This window comes from Belonocnema kinseyi, chromosome 9, assembly GCF_010883055.1.
Source record: "Belonocnema kinseyi isolate 2016_QV_RU_SX_M_011 chromosome 9, B_treatae_v1, whole genome shotgun sequence".
NCBI lineage: Eukaryota > Metazoa > Arthropoda > Insecta > Hymenoptera > Cynipidae > Belonocnema > Belonocnema kinseyi.
Window position 1 is genome coordinate 64424530 of NC_046665.1, and position 25539 is coordinate 64450068.

Consider the following 25539-nt stretch of genomic DNA (forward strand, 5'->3'; position numbering starts at 1 on the left):
TTAAAAATTATTCAAATTTTTTATGATTTTCTTGTCAATCCTGGAAAATAAAAAAGATTTCCTAACGATCTGTCAGATTCTTCTTCGACAATTTTTAAAACGATTTGAAATTTTTGGAAATCTTTTTTTTAATAATCTCTTAAAATTAATTTTTCAAAATTAAAAATTATTTAAATTTTTTCTAGAAACCTAAATTTCGTTTATTTGCGTGAAACCATACAAAAGTCTTTAAAAATCTTTAAAAGTTTAAATTATTTTTTAATCGCTTTAAAAAGACTGAATATCTGTTAAGCATATGTACTCCAAATTTGTATAACATCATGTATTATGGCAAAATTTTTCTTTAAAATCTGTTACACTAAAAATTTGATGAAATAATTTCGTTAAATTTGTAATTTTTTTCAATTTTCTCTTAAAAATTCCTTTTAAAAAATCATTAACCCTTTACCGCCCTTAAAACTTTCTTTTTTTCTGAATTTTGAGATATTTAGGCATATTATTCCTATGGCGGAGTGTATACAAAACTAAAATTCTAGCTCATTACCGTCCTGACTTTCATGTAAATCCTTGCGTTAAAAATTGCTGTTCGTCTCAAAGTCATATTTAAAAAAACTCAAATCTTCCAAACGTTACATATATTTCACTTTGGGCGGTAGAGGGTTAAAAATATTCCCATGAATCTTAAGAACATTTTTGTCATTTTCTTGGAACACCCTGGAAAACCCAGTTCACCTAAAAAATGTTTAAATTCTTTTTCCACACAATTTGAAATTTCAAAATTCAACATTATTCTTTTAAAATCAAACCTAAAAAATTTAAAACGTCTCCAGAAATCTTGAAAAAAAACGTAATCTCCTCAAATCTTTCATAATTATTAAAAAGCTTTTTTTTTAATTCTTCAAAATAAGTTTTTATCCATGATTTAGTTTTTCTCATCTCCTTGAAGATGTGAGAAAGTTTACAAATTATAATATGGTAGCGAAATGTTAAGAAAATAATTATTTTCCACTGTTAAACAATAATTTACAATTATTTAAATTCGGTCTACTATCAATAATGCTTAGAAAATTTAGAGATAAATTTTATGAAGTAAATTTATTGATTTAGAAATTTTGCTATACGAAATGGATGGTGCAGAAAATTCATAAATTAAAAATGTTACGTAATTGGGTCAAAATACCTCCGCCCTCTCTTTTTCTTGTTATGTAGTATGTGAATGCTCCCTAATCTACATATCTTTTTTATAATTGGATAAAATTTTAGAAAACTGAGGCCTCGGACTTACTACAGTACTACACTGTTGACACTGACACTTTTTTCCGTGCTAACACTATTTTGATACAATTTCGTAAAAAATGATACTCAATACGTTATTATCTCACAATTGACCGCTAATGCCACTAATTCTTTACTGTTTCTTAAAAAATATTTTTGAACTTATTTGCTAATTGACTACAGATAAATTTTCAACCAAACAGTTGTATTTTGAAACACAGAGATGAGCTTTTAAAAAAGAAAATCAATTTTGTACTAGAAATCACGAATTTTTGACAAAATAAATGTATTTTCGATCAAGTAATTCAAAATCGATTAGTTCAATATTCAGTTGAAATCATTAATTTAAGAAAAGAACGATCAACAAAATAATCAAATTTTTAAACAAAGGCATGAATTTTCAATTAAAAATACGAATTTTTAACTAAAAGTGAAATAGTTGATACTTTAACAAAAAATATGTTTATTTATAATAAAAAACTGGTTGGACCAACAAAACTGAATTTTCGTAAACATTCTTGAATCCTCAACTAAAACAAATTGATATTCAACCAAACTGTTTCATTTTAAGCAACAAACTTTATACCATAAAAGACGAATTTTCAATTAGTCTAGTTTAATTTTTAACGAGGCAGTCATTTTTTAACTAAAAAATGTTCAGTTTTTACAAAATAAGATGAACTTTTAACCTAGGTTCAATTCTAGATTCAATGAGTTGAATTTTCAACGAAAAGTGTAATACTTGATATATCAAGAAAAAAATTTGAATCAATTAAAGAGATTTTTAACCAAAAAAGATACATTCTTAACAATAAATTTCATATAGCTGACTTTAAATGAAAAAAAACGACAAAAATAGTGGGATAGGAAAATACTTTGAAGCCTAGGATGAATAAATAGGAATTTAAATAATTTATGGAGAAAAATATCGCATTTTATAGAAATATTACTTTAAAAATATTAAGCTAGAAAACTGAAAATTTTGCTTCAAAAATAAAGTTAATTTGCATTGCATTGCAGATTTTTTGACTCTGGACAATACATTTTTAAATTCGGATTACACATAAAGTTAATACTTTAATAATGTTATGACATCTTTGCACTATTTGTTCAATTTGCGTCACTATTTAGATTGTTTTTGATCTCAGAAGTGAGTCCGAGGCTTGGAAACCCAATATTTAGAAATACTCAATATTTCTATTTTATTTTAGAAGCTAAAGAAAAAACACCCGTGATTATTGAATTAGAAGAAGAAGATGTGACTATTGAAAGTGCAATAAAGCAAACCGATATCGCCAGTGGAAGTGCACAAGTATCGGAAGTAATAAAAAATCCTCAAGGCGAGTCAGTACATCAACCAAAAGTGTCCAAAATAAACACAATTAGTAAAGAGGCTGAAAAAAGCGAAAAAAACACAATTTTGTCAAGTTTATTGCAACCAAAAAGAATCGAACAACGTATTGCTTATTCCAACAAGGCACGTGAAACTAACAGTGTTAAAAATATTAGGGGTCCAATTATCTGGAGTCCGCTGCCTGTTTGTGAACAAGGTTGCAAGTTTCTGATTAAAGAAGACGAGCAAAAACGTATTTATGACGCACACTGGCTGGGAGCAACAGCTGAATCGAGATTCAATTTTATAATTAGATTTAATTTTATGAAAGAAATGATGACAGTGTTCGAGAATCCAAAATCATCTGTTTGCAAATACAATTATAGATTCCATCTAAATGTGGAAAAGGGCCGCCAAGAAGTGTGCAGAGACTGTTTTCAATGTATTCTTGGTGAGACAAATGATTTCATCGCATCAGTGATGGAAGACAAGTTGGCTGAATACAGAAGTAAGTATTTGTATGTTTCTTCATATTACTACTCAGGGTGACTACCCTATCTGGAAAACCTGAAAATGTCAGGGATTTTTTTTTTTTGGGAGCGTGCTTATTTTTTTTAAATTTTAATCTAAAATTCAATAACAATAATTCTGCAGCTGTAAACGTAGCTTTATATTACTGTATTTAGCTATTTTGTTTGTATTCTTTTTTTAGGCTGAAATTAATCTTTTAAACTGTTGAAAATTCATCTTATGGGTTGAAAATGCAGCTGTTTGTTTGCCATTTTTTCCCTCTTATTTAAAAAATCTTGCTTCGCTTAAAAATACAACTCATGTAGAAAAGTCACCTCTTTTCGTTAAATTTAACCGTTATTGATTAATACTTAAAATATTTTTTAGCTGACAAATTAATCACTAAAATTTTTGTTCAGAACTCAGTAGTCTTTGAATGAAAATTTAACTCTTGTTGAAATTTAATTTTTTTGCCGAAGATTCATAATTTTAATTGAAAATTGATCTCTTTCTTTGAAAAATGAGTTATTTTGTTGAAAATTCGTTTTTTTATTGTTTGAAATTACCGTTCTTAAACTTTTGAAAATTCACACTTCTGCTTGAAAATTCAGCAGCTTGCAATTTTTGTTCTCTCTCAACTAAAAAATCTTTTTTTGATCAAGAATCCAATTCGTGCAGAAAAGTCGTCGTTTCTGATTGAATTTATCTATTTTTGAAATAAAATTAAAACCTTTTTTGATTGAAATAATTTTTTGTTTGGAATTCATATGTTTTTGTTGAAAAGTACTTTTTTCTTTGGCTGGAAATGAATTTTTTAAACTAAAAATGTAACTAATCCAATTGAATCATTAACTATTTTTTTGAAAAAGTGTTCTTTTTCAATTATTTTTTTAAACGTTACATTTTGCTTTCAAAATTGTCTTCTTCAGCTGAAAATTCGTTTTTTTTATAGTAATTAATCATCTTGGTTAAAAAATCATCTTTTTGGCTGAAAATTCATGTATTCTAGTTAATGAGTCATAACTTTAGTTGAAAATTTGTTACTTTGAAACTGAACTATTAAAAAAAATTTTGTTTCTGTTATAAATTTTGTTATACATTTTTTTAAAGGTGAAAATGTAACGTGTAACTATTGTAATTGAATATTCCAACATTTTCGTTGAAAATTCATGTCTCTGAATAAACATAAATTTTTAACTGAAAATTTAACCTTGTTTAACCATTTTGTCTTTTTTTTTTGTTGTGAAAATTTATATATTTTGTTGAAAATTCGTCTTTTTGGTTGAAATTAATTTTGGTTGAAAATGATTTTTTTTAAACTCAACCATTCCACGTAAGGCTTTATAATTTTAGTTGAAAATTAGTCTGTGTGGTTGCAAATAAATTTTTTTTTTAATTAAAAATTAAACTATTCAATTTTTGGTTGAAAATTGATCCTTTTTAGTTCAAAATAGAACTATTTGGTTGAAAATTTGTGTTTTTTTTTAGTTGGAAATTAAGCCATTTTGTTAAAAATTCATGTATTTTGTTGAAAAATCTTCTTTTCTGGTAGAAAATTAATCTCCTTATTCAAATATTCCATTTGAAGCCTCACGAGTTTGGCTCAAATTAATCTTCTTGTTTGAAAAATCGTCTTATTGGTTAAAAATTCAAGTATTCCTGTTAATTATTTATCATTTTAGTTGGAAATTTATCTTTTTGGTTGAAAATCATAATTTTAGTTGAAAATGCATCACTTTGGTTGAAAAGTTTTTTTGTTGTCGAAAATGTATATTTTTAACTGAAAATTTAACTCTTTCATTTTTTTTTAAACTGATATTTTGTTTTTCAAAATTGAACTATTTTTTTAAGAAATCATTTATTTTGTTGAAAAATCTCTTCTTTTTTTTGTAAAAAATTAATCTTTATGGTTGAAAATTCAACTATTTGATTAAAAATTCATTGATCTTATTTGAAAAATAGTTGAAAATTCAACTATTTGATTAAAAATTCATTGATCTTATTCAAAATGTAATATTTTTAATGGAAAACTTAGGAATTTGAAGCGGTTCAAATTTAATTTAATATATTATCCACATTTTTTTCCCCTAGATATGCACTGAATTTTAATTATAAGAAGATAAAATAAAAATTTGTTTGAATTATTCTTTAACTTCATGGACTTTAGAGACAAATTGAAAAAATATTTACTTATGCTTTTATTATTATTTAATTATTTAATTAATCTATAGCGCTAATATATTGAAGGATATCCTGTAGAATAATTTTTGAAAGCTTTCAATTCTAAATTAAAGATAAGAATTGAAGCCCTAGAATGTAGAGTTGTCAGGGAATTTTTTCCAGGGTTAGTAGACGCCCTGTCACAAAGTTACTAGTACTCTATATTTTTATTTTGTTATTTAAGAAACTGAAAAAGAGGCGAGAGAAGTACCAATCACAATTGAATCACAATCAGAAGGTCTAGACGTTGAAAATCCAGTATATGATCCTCTTGCGCTTACAAATATACCAAGTTCAACTTCACAAATTCAACTGGCTCAGCACACTTCAAGAAATTGGAGTCCTCTACCTCTTTGTGATCAATTATGTAGGTTTCACGTAAGAGAAAAACAGCATAAACGCATTTATAACGCACACTGGCTGGGAACAACAGAGGAATCGAGATTCAATTTGATGAAAAAAATGATAACAGTGTTGGAGAAACCAAAATCAATGTTGGAATACCGTTATAGATTCCATATAATTTTGAACGAGGGCCGCCAAGAAGTGTGTAGAGACTGTTTTCAACGTATACTTGGCGAGACGAATGATGTGGTCGTATCAGTGATGGAACAGAAGTTGGCTGAATTCAGAAGTAAGTATTTATACATATGAGAACATGCTCGAAGTTTCTGTGCCTTACAAATTTAACGAGCATTTATAAGCATTTTGAATTAGGATTTTAAAAATCGTATTTTCTATCTTTATTAACTCCCACACAGTATACTGGTGCGAATTTGCACCCGAAGGTTTTTCATTTTGTTGGAATTTACGCAAACACAGCTTCAGTGGATTATACCCACATATATTAAATATATATGTTTAATATGTGTGATATATGCTAGTGGTTTATTATATGTTCTATATATTAAATATTTAATATTAACATTGCAAACAGACCAATTCGCACCAGTGTACCGTTTAAGTATGCTGAATTGGGGTGTACCGTTTGAGAGTTAATAATAAGTACATAATTTAATTTATCGGGAAAATGTATTACCTTAATTTAAATCTTGCCTAATTTAAATGGCAAAAGAAGTCAAAGTAATAGAAAACATATTATTCGCATTAAACATTTCCTACAATATCCCAATTTCTACATTCTTCTAGGTATAAATCCAACCATACACCTAGAAGATTAATAATATTATGCAAACAATTGTTTTGTATACATTTTAAACACTCTTTACTTGATTTTTCAAGTAAAAAAAATACATTTTGAACCTAATAAATGAATTTTAAACTAAAATGGTTAATCTTCAACCAAAAATATAAATTTTGAACCAAATAATTAGTTGAATTTTCAACCCAAAAGATTAATTTTCTACCAAAAAAGACCCTTTTTCAACAAAGTACATGAATTTTCATATGAAAAAATTAATTTTTAATCAATATTAGAATATTTAAAATTTTAGAAAAATAAATGTTCAACCAAGAAAAAAAATGAATTTTTAGCAAAATAGTTTTTTTTTCTTCAAAAAAAAAGTTGTTTTTGAACAAAAAATATAATAATCAAATTTATAGTTAAAATAATTAATTAAAAAAAAATGAATTGCCAACAAAATAATTCAATTTTAAATTCAAAAGATGAATTTTCTACCAAAAAAGATACAATTTCAATAAAATGTATATGTTTTCAACTAAAAAAGATAGATTTACAAACCAAAACTAGAATAGTTCAATTTGCACTTGGTAAAATAAATTTTAAACAAACAAAAAAACGAGTTTCAGCAAGATTAATTAATTTTTGACTAAAATTATAAATCTTTAGCAGAAAATATAAATTTTTAACCAAATTAGTTAAATTTTCAAACCAAAAGGTTAATTTTCTACCAAAAAATACACTTTTTCAACAAAATACATGAATTTTATTATAAAAAAGATCGATTTTTAACCAAAATTAGAATATTTAAGAGCTTAGTAAAATAAATTTTTAACCAATTTAAAAAATTGTTTGTTAGAAAAATAGGTTTTCTCCTTTACAAAGAAAAATATTTTTTGAACAAAAATAAAATAATTAAATTAATGGTTGAAACAATCAATTAAAAAAAATGAATTGTCAACAAAATAATTCAATTTTAAACCCAAAAGATCGATTTTCTACCAAAAAAGATACAATTTCAATAAAATGTATACATTTTCAACTAAAAAAGATAGATTTACAAACCAAAATTAGAATAGTTCAATTTTCACTTTGTAAAGTAAATTTTAAACAAACAAAAAAACGAGTTTCAGCAAGATTAATTAATTTTTGACTAATATTATAAATCTTTAGCCGATAATATAAATTTTTAACCAAATAATTAGTTAAATTTTCAACCAAAAGGTTAATTTTCTACCAAAAAAAGATACAATTTAAATAAAACATATAAATTTTCAACTAAAAAAGCTAGATTTACAAACCAAAACTATAATAGTTCATTTTGTACTCATAAATTAGAAAAAAAAAGTTTTCAGCAAAATTAATGAATTATTGACTAAAAATATATTTTTTGTGGCAAAACTAAAAAGAAACCGATTTTCAGCCCAGGAAATTAATGTTTGATAACAAAGTTGAATTTTTAAACAAAAATATGAATTTTTGACCAAATAGTGTTACTTTCAACACAAAAGGTTTATTTTCTTTAAAAAAAAAACGAATTTTTAACTAAATATTTATTTCAACAGAGGAAATGAATTCTTAACAAAAAATAAAATTATTAAGTTTTCCACAAAACAGAACGTTTATGAACGAAAAAGATTACATTTCTATCAAAAAAGGCAAGTTTTCCACAAAAAATGGAATTGTTAAAGTGAATTTTTAACTAACATGATAAACTTTAAACGAAACAAAAAATAATTCTTTTTTAACCAAATAGATGAATTTGCAACTAAAAAGATAAATTGTCTACCAAAAATAAAATACTTAAATTTTCAGTTAGTCAAATAAATCTTCAGCCAAAAAAGAAACGAATTTTCAGCAAAATATGTAGTTAAATTTTCAACTACAGAAATTATATTTTTACCAACATTAGATCAATAAGAGTACTCTTTTACTAAAAACAGTCGGATTTTTAACAAATAGTTGAATTTTCACCTAAAATCAATGAGTCTTAAACTAAAAATAAAATAATTAAATTTAAAAAAAATTAAATTTTCAACATTATAGTATACTTTTCAAAAAAGAAGATTAAATTACTATAAAAAAGATCAATTTTCGACGGAAAATGGAACAGTTACATTTTTAGATAAAAAAATTAATTCTGAATAAGAAAAAAACGAATTTTTAATAAAAAATCTCATCTTTCAACCAATAAGATGAATTTTCTATCAAAATAGACGATTTTTTAACAAATTACATGACTTTGTCAACCAAATATTTACATTTTTGAAGAAATGTTTCATCAAAAATAGGAATTAGCCTCCAAGAAGCTTAAATGTTCTCCCACAAATTCGATTTTTCGATAAAATGATAAATCATCTACCAAATAAATTAATTTTTAACCAAGTAGTTCCGCTTCCAATCAAGTTATTGATTTTTCAACCAAAAAGAATTTTAATTTTATACCAAAAATAGTTGAATTCAACGAAAAAAGATGAATTTTCAACAAACTAGTTTGAATTCTCAACCGAAAGAGATTAATTTCCAACCAAATACTTGCAATTTTTAACCATAATTGTCAGACTCTGAAATTACCTGATCTGTAGAAACTCTATAATTAAAAAAAAATTATATGTTTATTTCACTTCAGAATATTTTTGTAAACATATATGTTTATGATATACAAACATATATATACAAACATATACATGTTTACAGATACATATATATGTTTGTTTGAACAATAAATGCTTTAAATTCTTTTAAATGATGTGTGAATGCTTTGTTCGAGCTTAAATGCTGAACATATGCTCGAGAGCATTTGCTTAATATAATTTCTTGGGAATTTATCAAATCTAGCAGTACTCTTTATTATTTTAATAGTGGAACAAAAGGCGAAAGAAACAGTCGAACAAAAGACGAAAGAAACAGTGGAACAAAAGACGAAAGAAATAGTGGAACAAAAGGCGAAAGAAATAGTGGAACAAAAGTCGAAAGAAATAGTGGAAGAAAAGATGAAAGAAATTGAACCCGTCAAAATTGAACCGGAAGAAAAAGTTCTGGAAGTTGAAAGTTTCGTCACTGATCCTCTTACTGCATCAGTAAGTCCAGGACCTAATCTAGACAATGGACTCGTTGAATTATCTGGAATAGTACAAGAAACTGTTTCACTGATAACCAACTTGCAAGAAAAACAATTGACACCCTTTCCCGATATTGTTACGCTTCCCAAGCCCTGGAGTCCGCTAATTTCTTGTCCTGAAAAATGCAACTCTCTCGTAAATGAAAACGAGCAGAAACGTATGTATGACACATACTGGCTGGAATCAACAGAAGAATCAAGATTCAGTTTCGTGAATGATATGGTTGACATGGTGGAAAATCCATGCAAAATGCACTGGATGGAATTTAAATTCCATATCAATGTGGATAAAGGTCGCCAAGAAGTTTGCCGAGATTGTTTCATTCGCACCATTGCAGATTCGAATGATTTCGTCACAAAGGTTCTAGAATACAAAGTGCGAAACAGCAGTTGTAAGTATGGACAATTTTATGACATATTTATGCTTCGAAAAACAATTTCTTATGACGACCTTTGTTCAGGCGTGCCTAGTGATTCCCTGAGAGAAAGTCTGCCTTTAAAAACCAGCAGAGAACTTCCTGAAGACGTTGTAGAACCCGACTTACGAGACAAAATGAGTAATGTACCTTTTGTAATTATTTTGATAATTCTTGTTTAGTTTGTTTTTGACGTATAATGTAAAGTATCCGTATTTTATTCTTTTTAGAAACATATTTCACACTTGATATTGAATCACGAAAAGATTCTACAATTTATTTTATCATTTCAGATGGTGAAGAAAAGACAAGTGATTTATATATATTACCCATCAGTATTGAGTCACTAGAACCAGGTCAAGACGTCGAAAACATAGTAACTTCAAGTTCAGTTTCAAAAAATGAACAACGTTCTCTTGCACAGGAAACCATCCTAGGAACTATGCTTGACAGTGAATTTATTCAAGTATCTGAAATAGAAGAAGCTCCTGTTGCACTGAGAACCATCATAGAAGAAAGAAAAGTCATACCTCTCAGAAAAAGAAGGGATAAAGGGGATAAACCTCTCGATTCTTCTATAATTTGTAAGCCTGAAAGGCCCTGGATTCCACTAATTTCTTGTGATGCAGAATGCAACTCGCTTATCAAAGAAGATGAGCAAAAACGTATTTATGACACATACTGGCTGGGAGCAACAGAAGAGTCAAGATTCAAATTCATTAATGACATGGTTGACATGGTGGAAAGTGAAGACAGAATAAACCGGGTGAAATTTAAATACTATCTTGATGTGGATGAAGGTCATCAAAAAGTTTGTCGACTTTGTTTCTGTCACGCCATTGCTGAATCGAACGATTTTCTTACAATGGTTCTAGAGCGGAGAGTGCGAAAACCCGATAGTATGAATGAAGAGATTCTGCCAGATGTGGGTCGCAAATTCGTGAGAAAGATTCTGCCTTTAAAACGCAAAAAGCGGAATAATCATCCTGAAGCAGTTTTACAACCAAAGTTGGGAAAACAAAAGAGTAAGCAATCTTATCATTATTTATTTATGGACACCAGTGTCTTTCAGTTTGCAAGATTTCAAAAGCTTTCACAAATATGTAGGAATTATTTCAAAGGTTTTAGAAGATTTCAATAGAGTTCCAAAGATTTCACAAATTTCGCAACAATTTTCAAAGACTTCTCAAAGCTTTTAATCATTTTAAAGAATTTCAAAAGATTTTACACAAATTTTACAAATACGCAAAAATTTCAGAAAGATTTCAAAAGATTTCCAAGAAATTTTCAAATCTTTCAGAAATACTTCAAAGATTTTATGAAGATTAGAAAAGTATCAAAGGCTTTTGAAAGATTTAAAAAAATGTCGCAACATTTCAAAGATGTGAATGATGTTGCAATAATTTCCAAAATGTCACCCTTACTGAAAAAATATACAAAGAAAACTACATGGGAATCCATATGGAATCATTTATGTATTCCTCTCTCAAAATACGGTCTGAGATAGGAATATAGAATGGAAATCCATAAAGTTCGTATCATGGCTTTTTGTGAATGTTCCTAAATAAATGGGTTTGTAATTTATATATGAGGAGTTGACAGTAGTTTTCTATAATAACTACGGCTGCCATATGAAAACCAAAAAATATCTCCCATCCTATCGCAGATTGTAAGTTGAGACAGAAACTTAAAAAAAAAGATCCAATATGGGGTTTACTGTGTAGGCTCTTTTGGTTGGGACATAGATTTCAGACAATTTCAAAAAATGTCACAAAGATTTTGCAGAAGATTCAGAAGTTATTTACAATAATTTTCAAATATTTCAAAAGTTTCGAAGATTTCGTAAAAGTGTCAGTAAGAGAATTTTAAAGATTTCACCTTTGCAACTAATTTAAAATGTTTCACAAAGATTTTTAATTGGCTTCCAAAATTTCACTAATTTCAAAGGAATTCAAAATATTTCACATAAAATTCAAAGATTTCACAAAACAAATTTTATTTCAAAAAAATTAAAATACTGAAAAGATTTTAAAAGATTCAAAAAAATTCAGATATCAATGATATTAAAGATTTCGACCAAAATTCATGGATTTCACATAGACTTTGAAGATTTCAAAAGATTTAAGACCATTTCACAAAGATTTTGCAAAAGTTTCAGAAAAAAATCAGAATTTCAAATGCTTTTATTAAAATTTTCGAAGATTTCAGAATTATTTCACAGTAAAATTAAAAGATTTCAAATTATTTCACACAAATTTCAAGGATTTCGCAAAAAAAATGTATATCAAAAAAATTAAAAGACTGAAAAGATTTTCAAAGATTTAAAAAGATTCAGATGTCAAAGATTTAAAATAATAATTCAGTGATATTAAAGATTTTGAAAATATTCACGGATTTTACATCGATTTTGAAAATTTCAAAAAAATTTAAGAGAATTTCAAGAAGATTTCGCAAAAGTTTCAGAAAAAAATTAAGGATTTTAAACGCTTTTAAAAAATTTTTCGAAGATTTCAGAAATATTTCGCTGCAAAATTAAAAGATTTCAAAGGATTTCGAAATGTTTCACACAAATTTCAAAGATTTTACCAAACAAATTTTTTTAATTTCAAAAAAATTCAAAGACTGAAAAGATTTTAAAAGATTGAAAAAAATTCATACGTCAAAAATTTTTAAAAAATATTCAATTATATTAAAGATTTCGACAAAAGTTCACGTATTTCACATAGATTTTGAAGATTTCAAAAGATTTAAGACAGTTTCACAAAGATTTCGCAAAAGTTTCAGGAAAAATTGAGGATTTCAAACGTTTTTATAACAATTTTCAAAGATTTCAGAAACCTTTCTCGGAAAAATTATACGATTTCACGAAGATTTCAAAGGATTTCAAAATATTTTACACAAATTTAAAAGATTTCGCACGTTTCAAAAAACTTTCAGGATTTCAAAAGATTTTATAACATTTTTCGAAGAGTTCATAAATATTTCACAGGAAAATTAAAAGCTGTTAAAGATTTCACAAATATTTTACAAAAGCGTCAGAAGTTATTTACAACAATTTTTAATATTTCAAAAGATTTCATACAAATTTCAAAAGTTTCGAAGTTTTCGTAAAAGTTTCTGTAAGAGAATTTTAAAGATTTCACCTTTGTAACTAATTTAAAAATCTTTCACAGAGATTTTGAAATGATTTCAAACATTTCAATAATTTCACAGGAATTCAGAATATCTCTCACAAATGTCAATGATTTCAAAAAAAAAAAATTTTATTTAAAAAAAATCAGACTGAAAAGATTTTAAAAGATTCATGAAAAATTCAGATGTAAAAGATTAATAAAAAAATTCAATGATATTAAAGATTTCGAAAATAAATTCACGGATTTCACATAGATTCGGAAGATTCTAAAAGATTTAGGACAATTTCACAAAGATTTCGCAAAAGTTTCAGAAAAAAATTCAGGATTTCAAACTCTTATACAATTTTTCGAAGATTTCAGAAATATTTCGCAGCAAAATAAAAAAATTTCAAAGGATCTTAAAATATTTCACACAAATTTCAACGATTTCATACAAAAAATTTGTTATTTCAAAAAAATTAAAAGACTGAAAAGATTTAAAAAGATTTCAAAAAATTCAGACGTCAACAATTTAAAAAAAATTCAATTAAAGATTTCGAAAAAAATTCACGCATTTCACATAGATTTTGAAGATTTCAAAAGATTTACGACAATTTGAAAAAGATTTCGAAAAAGTTTCAGAAAAAAATTCAGGATTTCAAACACTTTTATAGAATTTTTCGAAGATTTTAGAAATATTTTGCAGCAAAATTCAAAGATTTCACAAAGATTTCAAAGTATTTAAAAAATATTTCACACAAATTTCGAAGATTTCGCAAGTTTCAGAAAACTTTCAAGATTTCAAAAGGTTTTTTAACATTTTTCGAAGATTTCAGAAATATTTCACAGCAAAATTAAAAGTTTTCAGAGATTTCACAAAGATTTCAAATGAATTGAAATTTGGCCTTTTTAAGTTGAAAATTCAACTATGTCGCTCAAAATTGATCACTTTGTTTAAAATGTAAGTATTTGTTTGAAAATTGTTGTTTTTTTATTGAAAATTGTTTTTAAAGCTTAAAATTCCAATTGAATATGTTATCATTTAGGTGAAAATTCATCTGTTCGGTTAAGAATAAAACTACTGGGTTGAAAGTTAAACTCTTTTGTTAAAAATTCCTCTTTTTGTTGAGTTTATCATATTTTTGCTTAAAATGTTGAGCATTTGAAGCGCTGTATTATGTTTTTAGCATTATAATCGATGGTGTTGGTGTATTTAAGAATATCTTCATATTATTTGTAAATTTTCTAAATTAAAAATATTAATTAAATGTCTAGATTCTAGAAACTGAAAAAATCATAAAAATAAACTCGCGAAACTTTATACATATTCTGAGTCGATTTTGTTGAAAAATGCGAAATATTGGAATAGCTTTATACTATGAAAAATTATTTCTGGAAAAAACCTGAGATATCTGGAAAAACGTGGAAATGTCTTGATATCATCAATATTCTTCTTTATTATCATTTTTTTATCTATATTTAGAATCAGAAAACTCTGAAGAGAAGAACCCCCAAGAGAGAAAAAAACAGACTTCAGAAATCCAGTTAATCAGAGAAGCTCATTCAGAATCTTCAAATGTTGATCCTTCTTCGCCCAAAAAAGTAACAGGTGAGATTTCTATTATGTATCTATAAAACCGAATCAAAAACAAATTAATTTAATACCACCATCCAATTCTTTTTTTATGTTTGTCTTTTTTTATTCCTATTTAGAATTGGAAAAATCCAATGACGAGAAATTCCAAAGGAGGAAAAGAAAAATGAGTTCAGAAATTGAATTAATCGAAGAAGCTGATTCAGAATGTTCCAATGTTGAGCCTTCTTCATTGCAAAAAGAAAAAGGTAAAATTTCCAGTTCGTTTCAAGAAGAAAATGAAAGTTTGGTGACTGTAGATATAAATAATACCATCATTTAACAAAATTTTGATCTCTTTTTAAAATTGGAAAAATCAAAAGACGAGAAACTCCAAAGGAATAACAGGAAAATGAGTTCAGAAATTGAATTAGTCGAAGAAGCTGATTCAGAATCTTCCAATGTTGATCCTTTTTCATTGCAAAAAGAAAAAGGTAAAATTTGCAGATCGTATTAAGAAGAAAATGAAAGCTTCGTGACTGTAGATCTAAATAATACCATAATTTAACAAAAATTTCTTCTCTTTTTAGAATTGGAAAAATCCGAAGACATAGTCGTAACAATAAAGGCTGATTTCGAATCTTTAAATGATGATGATTCTTTGTATGATAAAGAAACAGATTCGGGCCAACTGTACATTTGTTTAAATTCAGTTTTCAATAAAAAAGAATGTTCCTTGGAAATACCGAAAAATTATCAGAAACAAAATATCGACTCCTACCAACAGCAAAGGACTTTCCAAGAAAAATTTGATTTTATAAATGACAGAGTGAAATCTGTTACCACCTCCTCTCCTGGTGTCTCAAATAAAGAACATGAAAATAAGAACTTAGTCGCGAATTATTATCTTAAAATGGAACAAGGTCGACAAGAAGTTTGCTCCGTCTGCTTCCAACATATGTTCAAAAACTCGGAATACTTAATCAAGGCAGTTTTCGAGAAACGATACTATGAGCATGGTAAAATAATTGAAGAACAAATTAGCAAAACTCCTCTATGCGAAAGTCATCACTACAACATTCTGAGTTCCGAAAAATATCTACCAATTGGATTGACATTTGAAACCATGTACGACCTCTACAAGAATCAAGTTGACGACCCACTTAGTTTCAATATTTATCTACAAGTTTTGGCTCTCTTCAATCTCAAGGATAAACCAAAGTCGCTGGGCAATTGTAAAAAGTGTGATACGGCTATGGGGACAAATAAAATCACGGATATTGAAACTCTTCACACCCTTGATGCAAGTAATGCTGAAAAACGCAAGTCGCATGACGAGAAGGCAGCACTTTCTATCAATTCTCTTGTGGTTTGTTCATTCGGCTTTCAGCAGAGTTTGCCAACTCCGCACTCGTCAGATTCCAAGGCTTTCTATAAACACCCTCTCTGGACTTTTAATTTTACAATTTACCAAGTTTCAGGACTGGATAAACTTGAGAGAAAGCCTACATGTTACATGTGGGACGAGACTCAGGGGAAAAAGACGGCCAACGAAATCGCATCTTGCGTCTACGACTATCTTCGAAATTTGCCTGTAGAAGTTAAGCACGTTATATTTTATTCAAATTCCTGCTGTGGAGAATGTAGAAGCACGACAATTGCACGTGCAATTTTACACGTGCTTGCAAATCATAAAACTTTAGAGATAGTGGAACATAAATTTTTAGTGGATGGACATTCTGAAATGGAGAAGAATCTAGCTGATGTTTATTTGGAGATTATGAATACGAATTGTGGAAAAATACTAGAGCCCAAAGATTGGTACGATGCGTTTGGGAAAAAGGAATCTCAAGTTGTCGTTATGACTAAGGAGATGCTTTACGATTTCGAAAGTATGTGGCAAAAGAAAACCTCTTATTTCGAAGAGGACATTAAATGGCTGCAATATACGAAGCAAGGATTAGTTTATTACAAGGAAAATTGGCAAGAGTATGAGAGTTTTAAGGTTCTAAATTTGATAGGATACTCTGATATTAAATATTGCGGTCAACCTTGCAATCTCGGCGGTTTTCCTATTGCAAAGGAGAAAAAGAAGGATCTTTTGGATGTCCTTCAATTGATGCCTTCCGTAGATCCTAATGTAACAAAATTTTACGAACAGTTGCCAGTAGAAAATGAAGGAATTGAAAAAATTGAAATTCTTGAACATGAAATAAAAGTTGAAGAAGATTGATGTACAAGGAATAGTTCCAATAATACTTGGATCCTAAAACAAGAAGTTGATATTGAGAAAGATAACTCGGAATTTCGGATGGAAGCAGAAAATTCTTAAGGAATAGAATTCTTTAAAAATTATTGTGTGAGACTTGGTTCAACGCAGAGTTGAAAGAAAGTTATAAATATGTTATATATGTGTAAATAAAGTTTCTATGTTGTAGAAGTGATTTTTGAAATAATTATCAATAACATATGATATTAATAGAATTATGTTTTGTGATAATGTAGGTATTATATTAAATTCATTTTCTAAAAAATAAATAGATTTTCAATCAACTAGCTTTATTTTTAACCTAAAAGATGAATTTCCAGTCAAGAAGATTATTATTTTTTTTACAAAAAAAATACGGATTTTCAACTTAAATGATTAATCTTCCACCAACAAAATAAATGTTTATCACAGTATAATTGTTCAACTTTTAGCCAAGTATTAGATGATCTTTCAACCAAAAAATATAAATGATTTATATATTTCAACTGAAATCTTTTATTTTTAAATGAAAAGTAGTGCAATTGATCCAAAAAATACAAATTTTCAAGAAAATAGTTGAATCATCCACCAAAGGAAATCAAATTTCAACCAAATAGTTGCAGATTTAAACAAAAAATTCAATTTGTAGCAAAAGAGGTGAAATTTCAAACTAAATAGATGAACTTTCAACACAAAAGTTGAATTTTTAAGAAAGTAGTTAATCTGTTTTTTAAAAAGTTGGACTTTCAAACAAAAACATAAAATCTTATCGAAATAGTTAAATTCACAACAAAAGCAGATTAATTTTCATGTCTGCACTTTTTAATCAGTTGAACTGTTTACCAGTTTGATTCAGAGACTCAATTCTAGCTGTGAATTAGTTACTTTCACTAATGAATTAGTAAGGTCTACTGATCTATTAGTAAAAAAATAGCTGATTCGTAGCTAAAATTCAGTCACTAATTAATATTGGTAAAATTTTTGCTGGTTTAAATTTATCGAATACCGAACAATTACGTTTTTAACTAAATAAACATCAAACTTTCACCAAGAGATAAAATTTTAAAACCACAAAGACCAAAGTTCAACAAAATAGTTAAATGTTCTCATGAAAAAGGCGAATTTAACACCCATAAATGGATTTTTTAGTCCAATAATATGATTTTTCAACAAATATTGTCCTTTTTTCAATCAAATCATTACATTTTCAACCAAATAACTGAATTACTACCCAAAAAAGCAGTCTTTCAACAAGATAATTACATTTTCAGCCAAGGAGACGAATTTTTGATAAAGAAGAAAAATTTTCTACCAGTGAGATGAATTTGTATAAAAGCACATTAATTTTCAATGAAATAGTTGAATTTTCAACTGAAAAAAAAAAACATTTTTAACCAAAAATGAAAATTTGAATTTTTAGTTTGAAAGGTTAATTGTTAAACAGAGAACTAAACAAATTTCCAACCAATCATTTAAAGTTTCAATCCACGAGGTGAATTCTGAACTAAAATAATGTATCTTTAACTAAAAAAAATGAATATTTAAAAAAGTAGTCGGACTTTTATCTAAAAAGATGAATTATTAACATAAAGAGTTGAATTTTAAATAAGAAAGATTTTTTACCAATTTCAATCAGTGTCTTAAATCTAGCTAGGAATTAGTTACTTTTATTGATGAATTAGTCAGATTTGCTGAATTTTTTAGTACATAATAACTGATTTACAAATAGAATTTAGTCACTAATGTAAATGAGTAAAATTTTTACTGAATAAAATGTATAGAGAACCAAACAGTTGCGTTTCTTAACCAAAAATGATAAAATTTCTACCAAGAGAGATAAATGTATTAAAACCATATAGATAGATTTTTAATAAGTAGTTGAATTTTCTAACATAAGAGAGGAATGTTATAGAAAAAAGCAACCGAAATTTTAATCTAAAAATATAAATTTTCGAACGAAATTCTTCTTTTGTCAAACAAATACTTAAATTTTCTCCCACATAAATATATTTTCGACTAAAGAGAGGAGTTTTGAATTTATATTATGAATTTTAACTAGAGTACTTAAATTTTAAGTAAAATAATTAATTTTTAACAAAAACAAAAGGATTTTCCAAAAAATACTTGATTTTCAACGAAAATGATGAATCCTCACAAAATAGCTGAAAATGGTTATATTTTAATGAAAGAGATGAATTTTTAAATGGAATAGTTAAATTTGTAGTAAAGAAAATAATTTTGAGCCAATAAAATAATAATTTGTAAAAAAATACTTACATTTTCAACTGAAATTATGAATCTACAACCAGAAAAATAAATGTTTACCAAAAGTAGTTCAACTTTTAGGCATCCTGCTTAAAATGACAGGTTGATATCCAATTAAAACCAGAAAGGAACCAGTTACATACCCTTACGGTCTTTACCCGGTTCTATACGATATTTATTTGGTCTTTAATTTAATTTTGTGAGATCTATTTGGGTCTTCCCGCGGTCTTTATCCGGGAAATGGCAATAAAAAATAAGTTCTTTAAATATTCTAACCGCACCTACTCGGTTTTTATCTGGGCAATGGAAACAAAATGAAAATAATAATCATATAAAATTAGAATTCTACCCGGATCCTATCCGGTTTGTATATGGCAATCGACGCTTGTGAACCGGCTACGTGGTTCTACCCGGTTCCTATCTGGCAAATGGAACCAGAAATTAAAATAAGGATATGCTTTTCCATCTGGTTCCTATCTGACAAATTGGGCTGGATGGTCACACAGAACAGGAAATAATTTAATTTAGTCAAAAAATTCTACTGATTATTAGCCATATCTGACTAGAAATTGAATGAAAAGTTGGAAACAGTGTATTCAAAAAAATAGTGAAATACAACTAATATTTAATAAAAATGTTTACTAAAGTATATTATTGACCAATTTCTTAATTATCTTTACATGCTACTTCTCTTATTAGTTGATATTATTTATCATCGAAATATTGTACATATGTCTATAAAATTCTCACTAAAGATAAATCAATTTGTTTAATTCTTGGCCGACCCACATATAATCCGGATAGGTTTCCAATAGGAACCGATAACAAAGGGGTAAATATTTTTGCGTTACTGATATAATTGTCGATCACTCCAATATTCCTGATACATTCACTAAATATTCCCATACACGCATTCTCTCAATATTCCTAGATATTCCTGGTATTCTTTATAATCTCAAATATATTGGATATTCCAAAATATTTTGAAATATCCCTAAATATTCACAAATATTCTGACATATTCCTCGCTTTCCTTTTGCGCTCTACAAGTTTCTTAAGATTTCAAATTGCACCAAACACTCGTTTTCAGTCACCCCGCTCTCAGCTTTCCTAGAACCGGTGGCTCACGAAGTTTCTTAGGGGAGTAGGGCGAAGGCGGTTGCGACTTCATGTATATAGATATATATTACAATTGGAAACGAGTCAGCCGGCCCTCACTGTTTACGTTTCTGTACTCCTGAAATCAGTTCAAGGTCATTTGAAGGCAACCACCGAAACTTGACTGAAAACGAGAGTTTGGCGGAGTTTGGTGTACAAAATGTTTTCAAGTGTTTAAAAGCATTTTAGTTAACTTCAAAATAATTTATCGTGATTTAAACATTATTTTAAATTAAGAAAGATTAAAGTTTATAAATGAATTTAAAAAGATTTGAGAAGAATTCCAAAAAGTACAAGAATTTTCAAGAGATTTTAAAGACTTTCAAATACTTTTTATGAGATTAAGAAATTTTAACTAATTTTAAGGGATTTTGTGGCAGTTCAAGATATTTTTAATGTAGGTGGAATTTAAATGTGTTAAAATTTTTAAGTAATTTAAAAATATAAATAATGTTCTTGAATTCTTCAAAGTCTGTTAAATCTGTTGAACTCTTCGGAAATTGGTAGATTAGTTGAATTTTTAAGCCAGAGGTCAAAATTTATACCAATTAAAATTTTTTATCCAAAACTATGGATTTTCGACGAAATAGTTAAATTTTCGACGAAATAGTTAAATTTTCGACGAAGAATAAGATTAATTCTCTGCCAAAAAGATAAACTTTCAACAATATTTTTACAAGTTCGACCAAACAGGTGATTTTTAAATCTATGTTATGAATTTTTAACTGGATTAGTTACATTTTCATTAAAAAAAAATCAATAAATTTTCAATAAAACCATGATCTTCAAACAAAAAAAAAGTAACGAAGAGTTCAACTTTTAGCCAAATAGTTGCATTTTTAAGCCAAACAGACGAATTTTGTACAAAAAATCTGCCCGCCTCGCGGTCACATTCTCGTCGCGCGCTACGCGCGCGGCTCGCAGGTTTGAGCGCGCCTAGGGCGTGCGACGGTTGAAACTCGCGCTTCGCGCTCGGATATTTATTCTTTGCATTTTGAATGCTTGAAAAAAACTTTATCAAAAATATCTCTTTTAGATGGCAGTATTTATATGCGACCTCATATTCTGAATTGTCTACTTAATTAAGTATAGTCAAAGATTAAGTTTCTCAAAGCTCTGTAGGCTTTGACGTACACATTCTCATCGTGGCACTCGCGCTGCGCGCTCGATTTCCGACATTTTTAAACAGGTTTTGTTGGATTTTTTTCTCGTAACTTCCGTCGTTTTTCCGCACATTTTTTTTAAATTTTTTTTCAACGTTATTTTTCACGAATAAAACAAAAAGTACGCGTCCTATCAAGAAGTGATTCTGAACGAAATTGTAGATCTTTTTTGGGATAACCATTTTTGTCAATTCATCTTTTTTCGTATCCTACATAGTTTGTCCACAGAATGTTTTTTTTTATTTTCCATTATTTTTTGTGCAATCAAAAATTGAATTTTCGATGTTTGAAGAAAATCCAAAAATTGGTTATGATAATCTTATAGGGCTTTCAAAAACAAATCTTTTTCTTCTCTTGACTTTTTTTCATATCGTGCGTTTTTCGGCTTCAAATTTTGATTTTCGGTTGATTACAAAAATTTTGAAAACGCTATAACTCTGAGAATTTTCTTTTTATCGAAAAAAGTCATAAAGATGAATTATTTGCTCTTTTTAATACTATAAATATTCGTACATAGAATTTTAAAATTAAGAAAAAAGTTGTCTCAAAAATTTTCAAAATGTGCTCACTTTTTGAATTTTTATCAAAAATGGCTAGTTCACGAACTCATCCTTTCTTTTAGAACCTAAAAAAAGTATGCCAAAGATGAATTTGATTCGTTCATTTTTTCGAGAGTTATCGTGTTTACGGGCGGACGACCGGACGGACAGACAGACAGACGCCATCGTGAAAACCTGATTTTCGGATTCAGGAGGTCTCGAAACGTGGAGATCCGTTGAAAAAGTGTGATGTCAAATTTCCGACAATTCTAATACTTTCTCAATCATAAACGATGAGAATGTAAAAAAGTTAAATTTTCAACCAACAAAAAATTAATATCCAGCTGCACGCGTTTTTCTATTCATGATAATACAGAATTAAATGTTCAAATTTAATCATTTAAAAAAATATATTTTAAATATTAAAAATTTTCCCATCCAAATATTTTAAATGTTTTCAAAGTTTCATGAAACATAAGTTACGTAAGTAAAATACCTATTATCGGCGAGAAAATTGTAAGCACCTGGCTTTGAACCTTGAAGAAAAATGAATTGAATATGAAGAAAATAATTATGAACAAATTTAAGAAATAATAAAAATTGTTGCTTAAAATTACAAAACTGTACAACTGTACTATCTTCAGTTCTAACCGATAAGCAATGAAGCTTTTCACGTGAAACGTTTCATGACAAAATTTTAATGTTTCATGATACATTGGGGAGAGATGGAGAAATTCAAATATATTATAAGGTTTATAAAATCTTTGGAGAAAATTAATTGGCCTTTAGGGTCAGGTTAGGCATTCTTTGATTTTATCAGTTTGAATTTTCCCGCCGCCGTGAGACGGTAAAAAGGGAATCTTGTTTACCAAAGACAGATGCAAAGATATTGATATTGCCGGAGCAGCGGGGGCGGAGCCGGCTGCCGGACGAATTCGCGCATATTCGCGTTCGAACCATTTCGGAGGCCCCAATGTTTCGTCATTTGATGAAATTTTGCATAGGACCAAAGATATAAACGATCGGAGATCGGACCAAAGTGTATCATGAAACTCTATATCCCTACATGATTTTATTGTATCATGCCTACAGGTGCAAAAGCCCAAGTCCTCATGGCTGTCAGTTTGTAAATTTTTATTTGGTGATTTAAAAAAAAAGCGCAAATGGATTCTGCAGAAAAAAATGACTCACAATTATCGTCCCCTTCGTCTATTGACATACGAGGTAAAATACTTCCAATATTTAATTAGAAACCACGTGAAAATGATGAAAATAATCGAGCAGACAATAGAATAAGAAAATTAAATAACTAATAGGCTTCCTAGTCCCAAACAAATTCGGGGAGCCAAGATTTTGAAAACTACTATCTTCCCGAATTTCGGGATGACCAAGCAATTCGTAAATAATACAGAACTAGAGTTAACAGTTGATCACAGTGAGGTGATTGAAAGGATTTTGCTGATACTAATATACTTATTATTTGAGAAGTATTTAACGAGAAATAACTACTACTGTCTTTTGTTTCAAATTGTATAGGTTACATTCAAACTTGAACTTTATAAGCTTTAAAAACTGTGAAAACTCTAAAACCTCAACGTTTACAACAACAAAATTTAAGTGAGAAACTATAAATATTAAAGCATATTTTTGCAATTTTTTAGATTGCGAAATATATCGATTCTTTTGTTATTATTGTTCCTTGTTTGCATATGTAGAATATGTATTGCTATATTTTTCATATTACTCGTTTAAAAATTTACAAAAATATTTTTTTTACATCGTCAATTGTTTCATTACAAAAGTCAAAGAGGAAAAACATGAAAAAACACGCGTCAGTATTGAATACGAGGAAGAAGAACTTCAACTTGAATATATAAAACTGGAATCTTTAGCTCCACATCCTAATCTCGATAATACATTCCATGATGGGTCTAAAATGCTACCATATTTCCAAGAAGAACAGAAAGGTTTGACAAATTTCCATTTCTTTTCAATTTTCGATTTTTTTCTTACCGATTTTACTTTCTTTTTTTTTTCTCTTCCTACATTAATAGAATAAAATTTAAAATGTACAAACGAAAACCTGAATATTCAGGGTGTTTACTCTGCCTCTAAAACTTGGAAAACCTTGCGTTATGAGAGAATTTTTCTATATCTGGAAAAACCTGGGAATGTCGGACTTTTTTTGAGAGCGTGCTTAATTTTTTTTGAATTACAGGATAAAATTGAATAACAATGATCCTTAATTTTTTTAATGCTTTATATGCTATTGTATTTTACTTTTTTGTTGAAAATTCGCTTTTTTTTGTTTTGTTTGAAATTAAATATTTTGCTTGTAAATTTAACTATTCTACTTATGATTGAAAATTTATCATTTTTAGTCGAAAATTCATGTGCTTTGTTGAAAATTCGTTCTTTTTAGTCGAAGAAATTTTTTTGTTGAAATTCATCTTTTTGCTTGAAGATAAACAGTTTATTTTCAATTTTGTCTTTGCCTTGGCTGGAGAATCTTTCTTAGCTGAAGATTCACCTCATGTTGAAAACTGGTATTTTTGGTTAACATTTTTTTAATAAAAATGAAAACCTTTTTTGGTTGAAATATTAAGTACTACATTTTTCGTTCAGAATTAATCTTTTTTGGAATAAAAATTTAATTATTTCATGAAGAATGAAACTTTTTTTGTTAATAATTAATTTTATTGGTTGAAGATTCATAATTTGAATTGAAAATTCATCTCTGGTTGAAAAATGAGCTTTTTTGTAGGAAATTCGTATTTTCTTTGGCTGAAACTTAATTTTTTGATTGAACATTTAACTATTCCATTGGAAGCTTTAACTATGGTTGAAACTTTTTTTTTTGCTTGAAAATCAAGTTTTTTAAACTGAAAATGTAGGCATTCTAGTAGAAAATACCATAATTTTGGTTTTAAATTTACCTGTTTAGTTGAACATTAATTTTGTAACTAAAAATTTAACCATTCAATTTTTGTAGTTGAAAATTGGAATTTTTTGGTAGTAATTAATCTTCTTGTTTGAAAATTCAACTATTCCAGATAAATATTAATCCTTTTATTTAAAAATGCATCTTTTTGGTTGAAAATGTAAATTTTTTTAGTTGAAAATTCGTTTATTTTGCTGAAAGTTTGTTGTGAAAAATTAATGTTATTTGTTGAAAATTCAACTATTCCACATAAAGATTGATCATTTTAGTAAAAAATGCATTACATTGTTAGAAATGTAACTATTTGGTTAAAAATGAATTTTTTCTATTATGTGTTGAAATTCATTTTTAAATTAAAAAATTCAACTAATCGATTTTAGTACTCCATCATTAATCTTCTTGTTTAAAACCTAATCTTCTTGTGTAACGTCCGAGAGATTTTTAAAGATTTTCTTTTTGACCTCACACCCTCTTTATTTTTATTATACCTCGCGAGGAGAGACTAGAGGTATTTGATCTCAGG

At 27.8% G+C, this 25539-nt stretch overlaps 2 protein-coding genes across 3 annotated transcripts in view; both read left to right on the top strand.

Annotated features, from left to right (window-relative positions):
• The window catches only part of LOC117179583, a 48247-nt gene extending 30992 nt beyond the window's left edge, over positions 1-17255 (top strand). For both annotated transcript variants that reach the window (XM_033371537.1, XM_033371538.1), the window contains exons 10-18: positions 2487-3116; positions 5523-5972; positions 9342-9992; positions 10062-10157; positions 10310-11041; positions 14613-14738; positions 14843-14971; positions 15086-15196; positions 15293-17255. In XM_033371537.1, coding sequence (XP_033227428.1) covers positions 2487-3116; positions 5523-5972; positions 9342-9992; positions 10062-10157; positions 10310-11041; positions 14613-14738; positions 14843-14971; positions 15086-15196; positions 15293-16935 — 4568 coding nt within the window. In that variant the 3' untranslated portion in view covers positions 16936-17255. The remainder of the gene's footprint in view (positions 1-2486; positions 3117-5522; positions 5973-9341; positions 9993-10061; positions 10158-10309; positions 11042-14612; positions 14739-14842; positions 14972-15085; positions 15197-15292) is intronic.
• A 5787-nt stretch (positions 17256-23042) lies between these two features.
• The window catches only part of LOC117179975, a 12410-nt gene continuing 9913 nt past the window's right edge, over positions 23043-25539 (top strand). The window contains exons 1-2 of the mRNA XM_033372240.1: positions 23043-23299; positions 23878-24042. Coding sequence (XP_033228131.1) covers positions 23239-23299; positions 23878-24042 — 226 coding nt within the window. The 5' untranslated portion in view covers positions 23043-23238. The remainder of the gene's footprint in view (positions 23300-23877; positions 24043-25539) is intronic.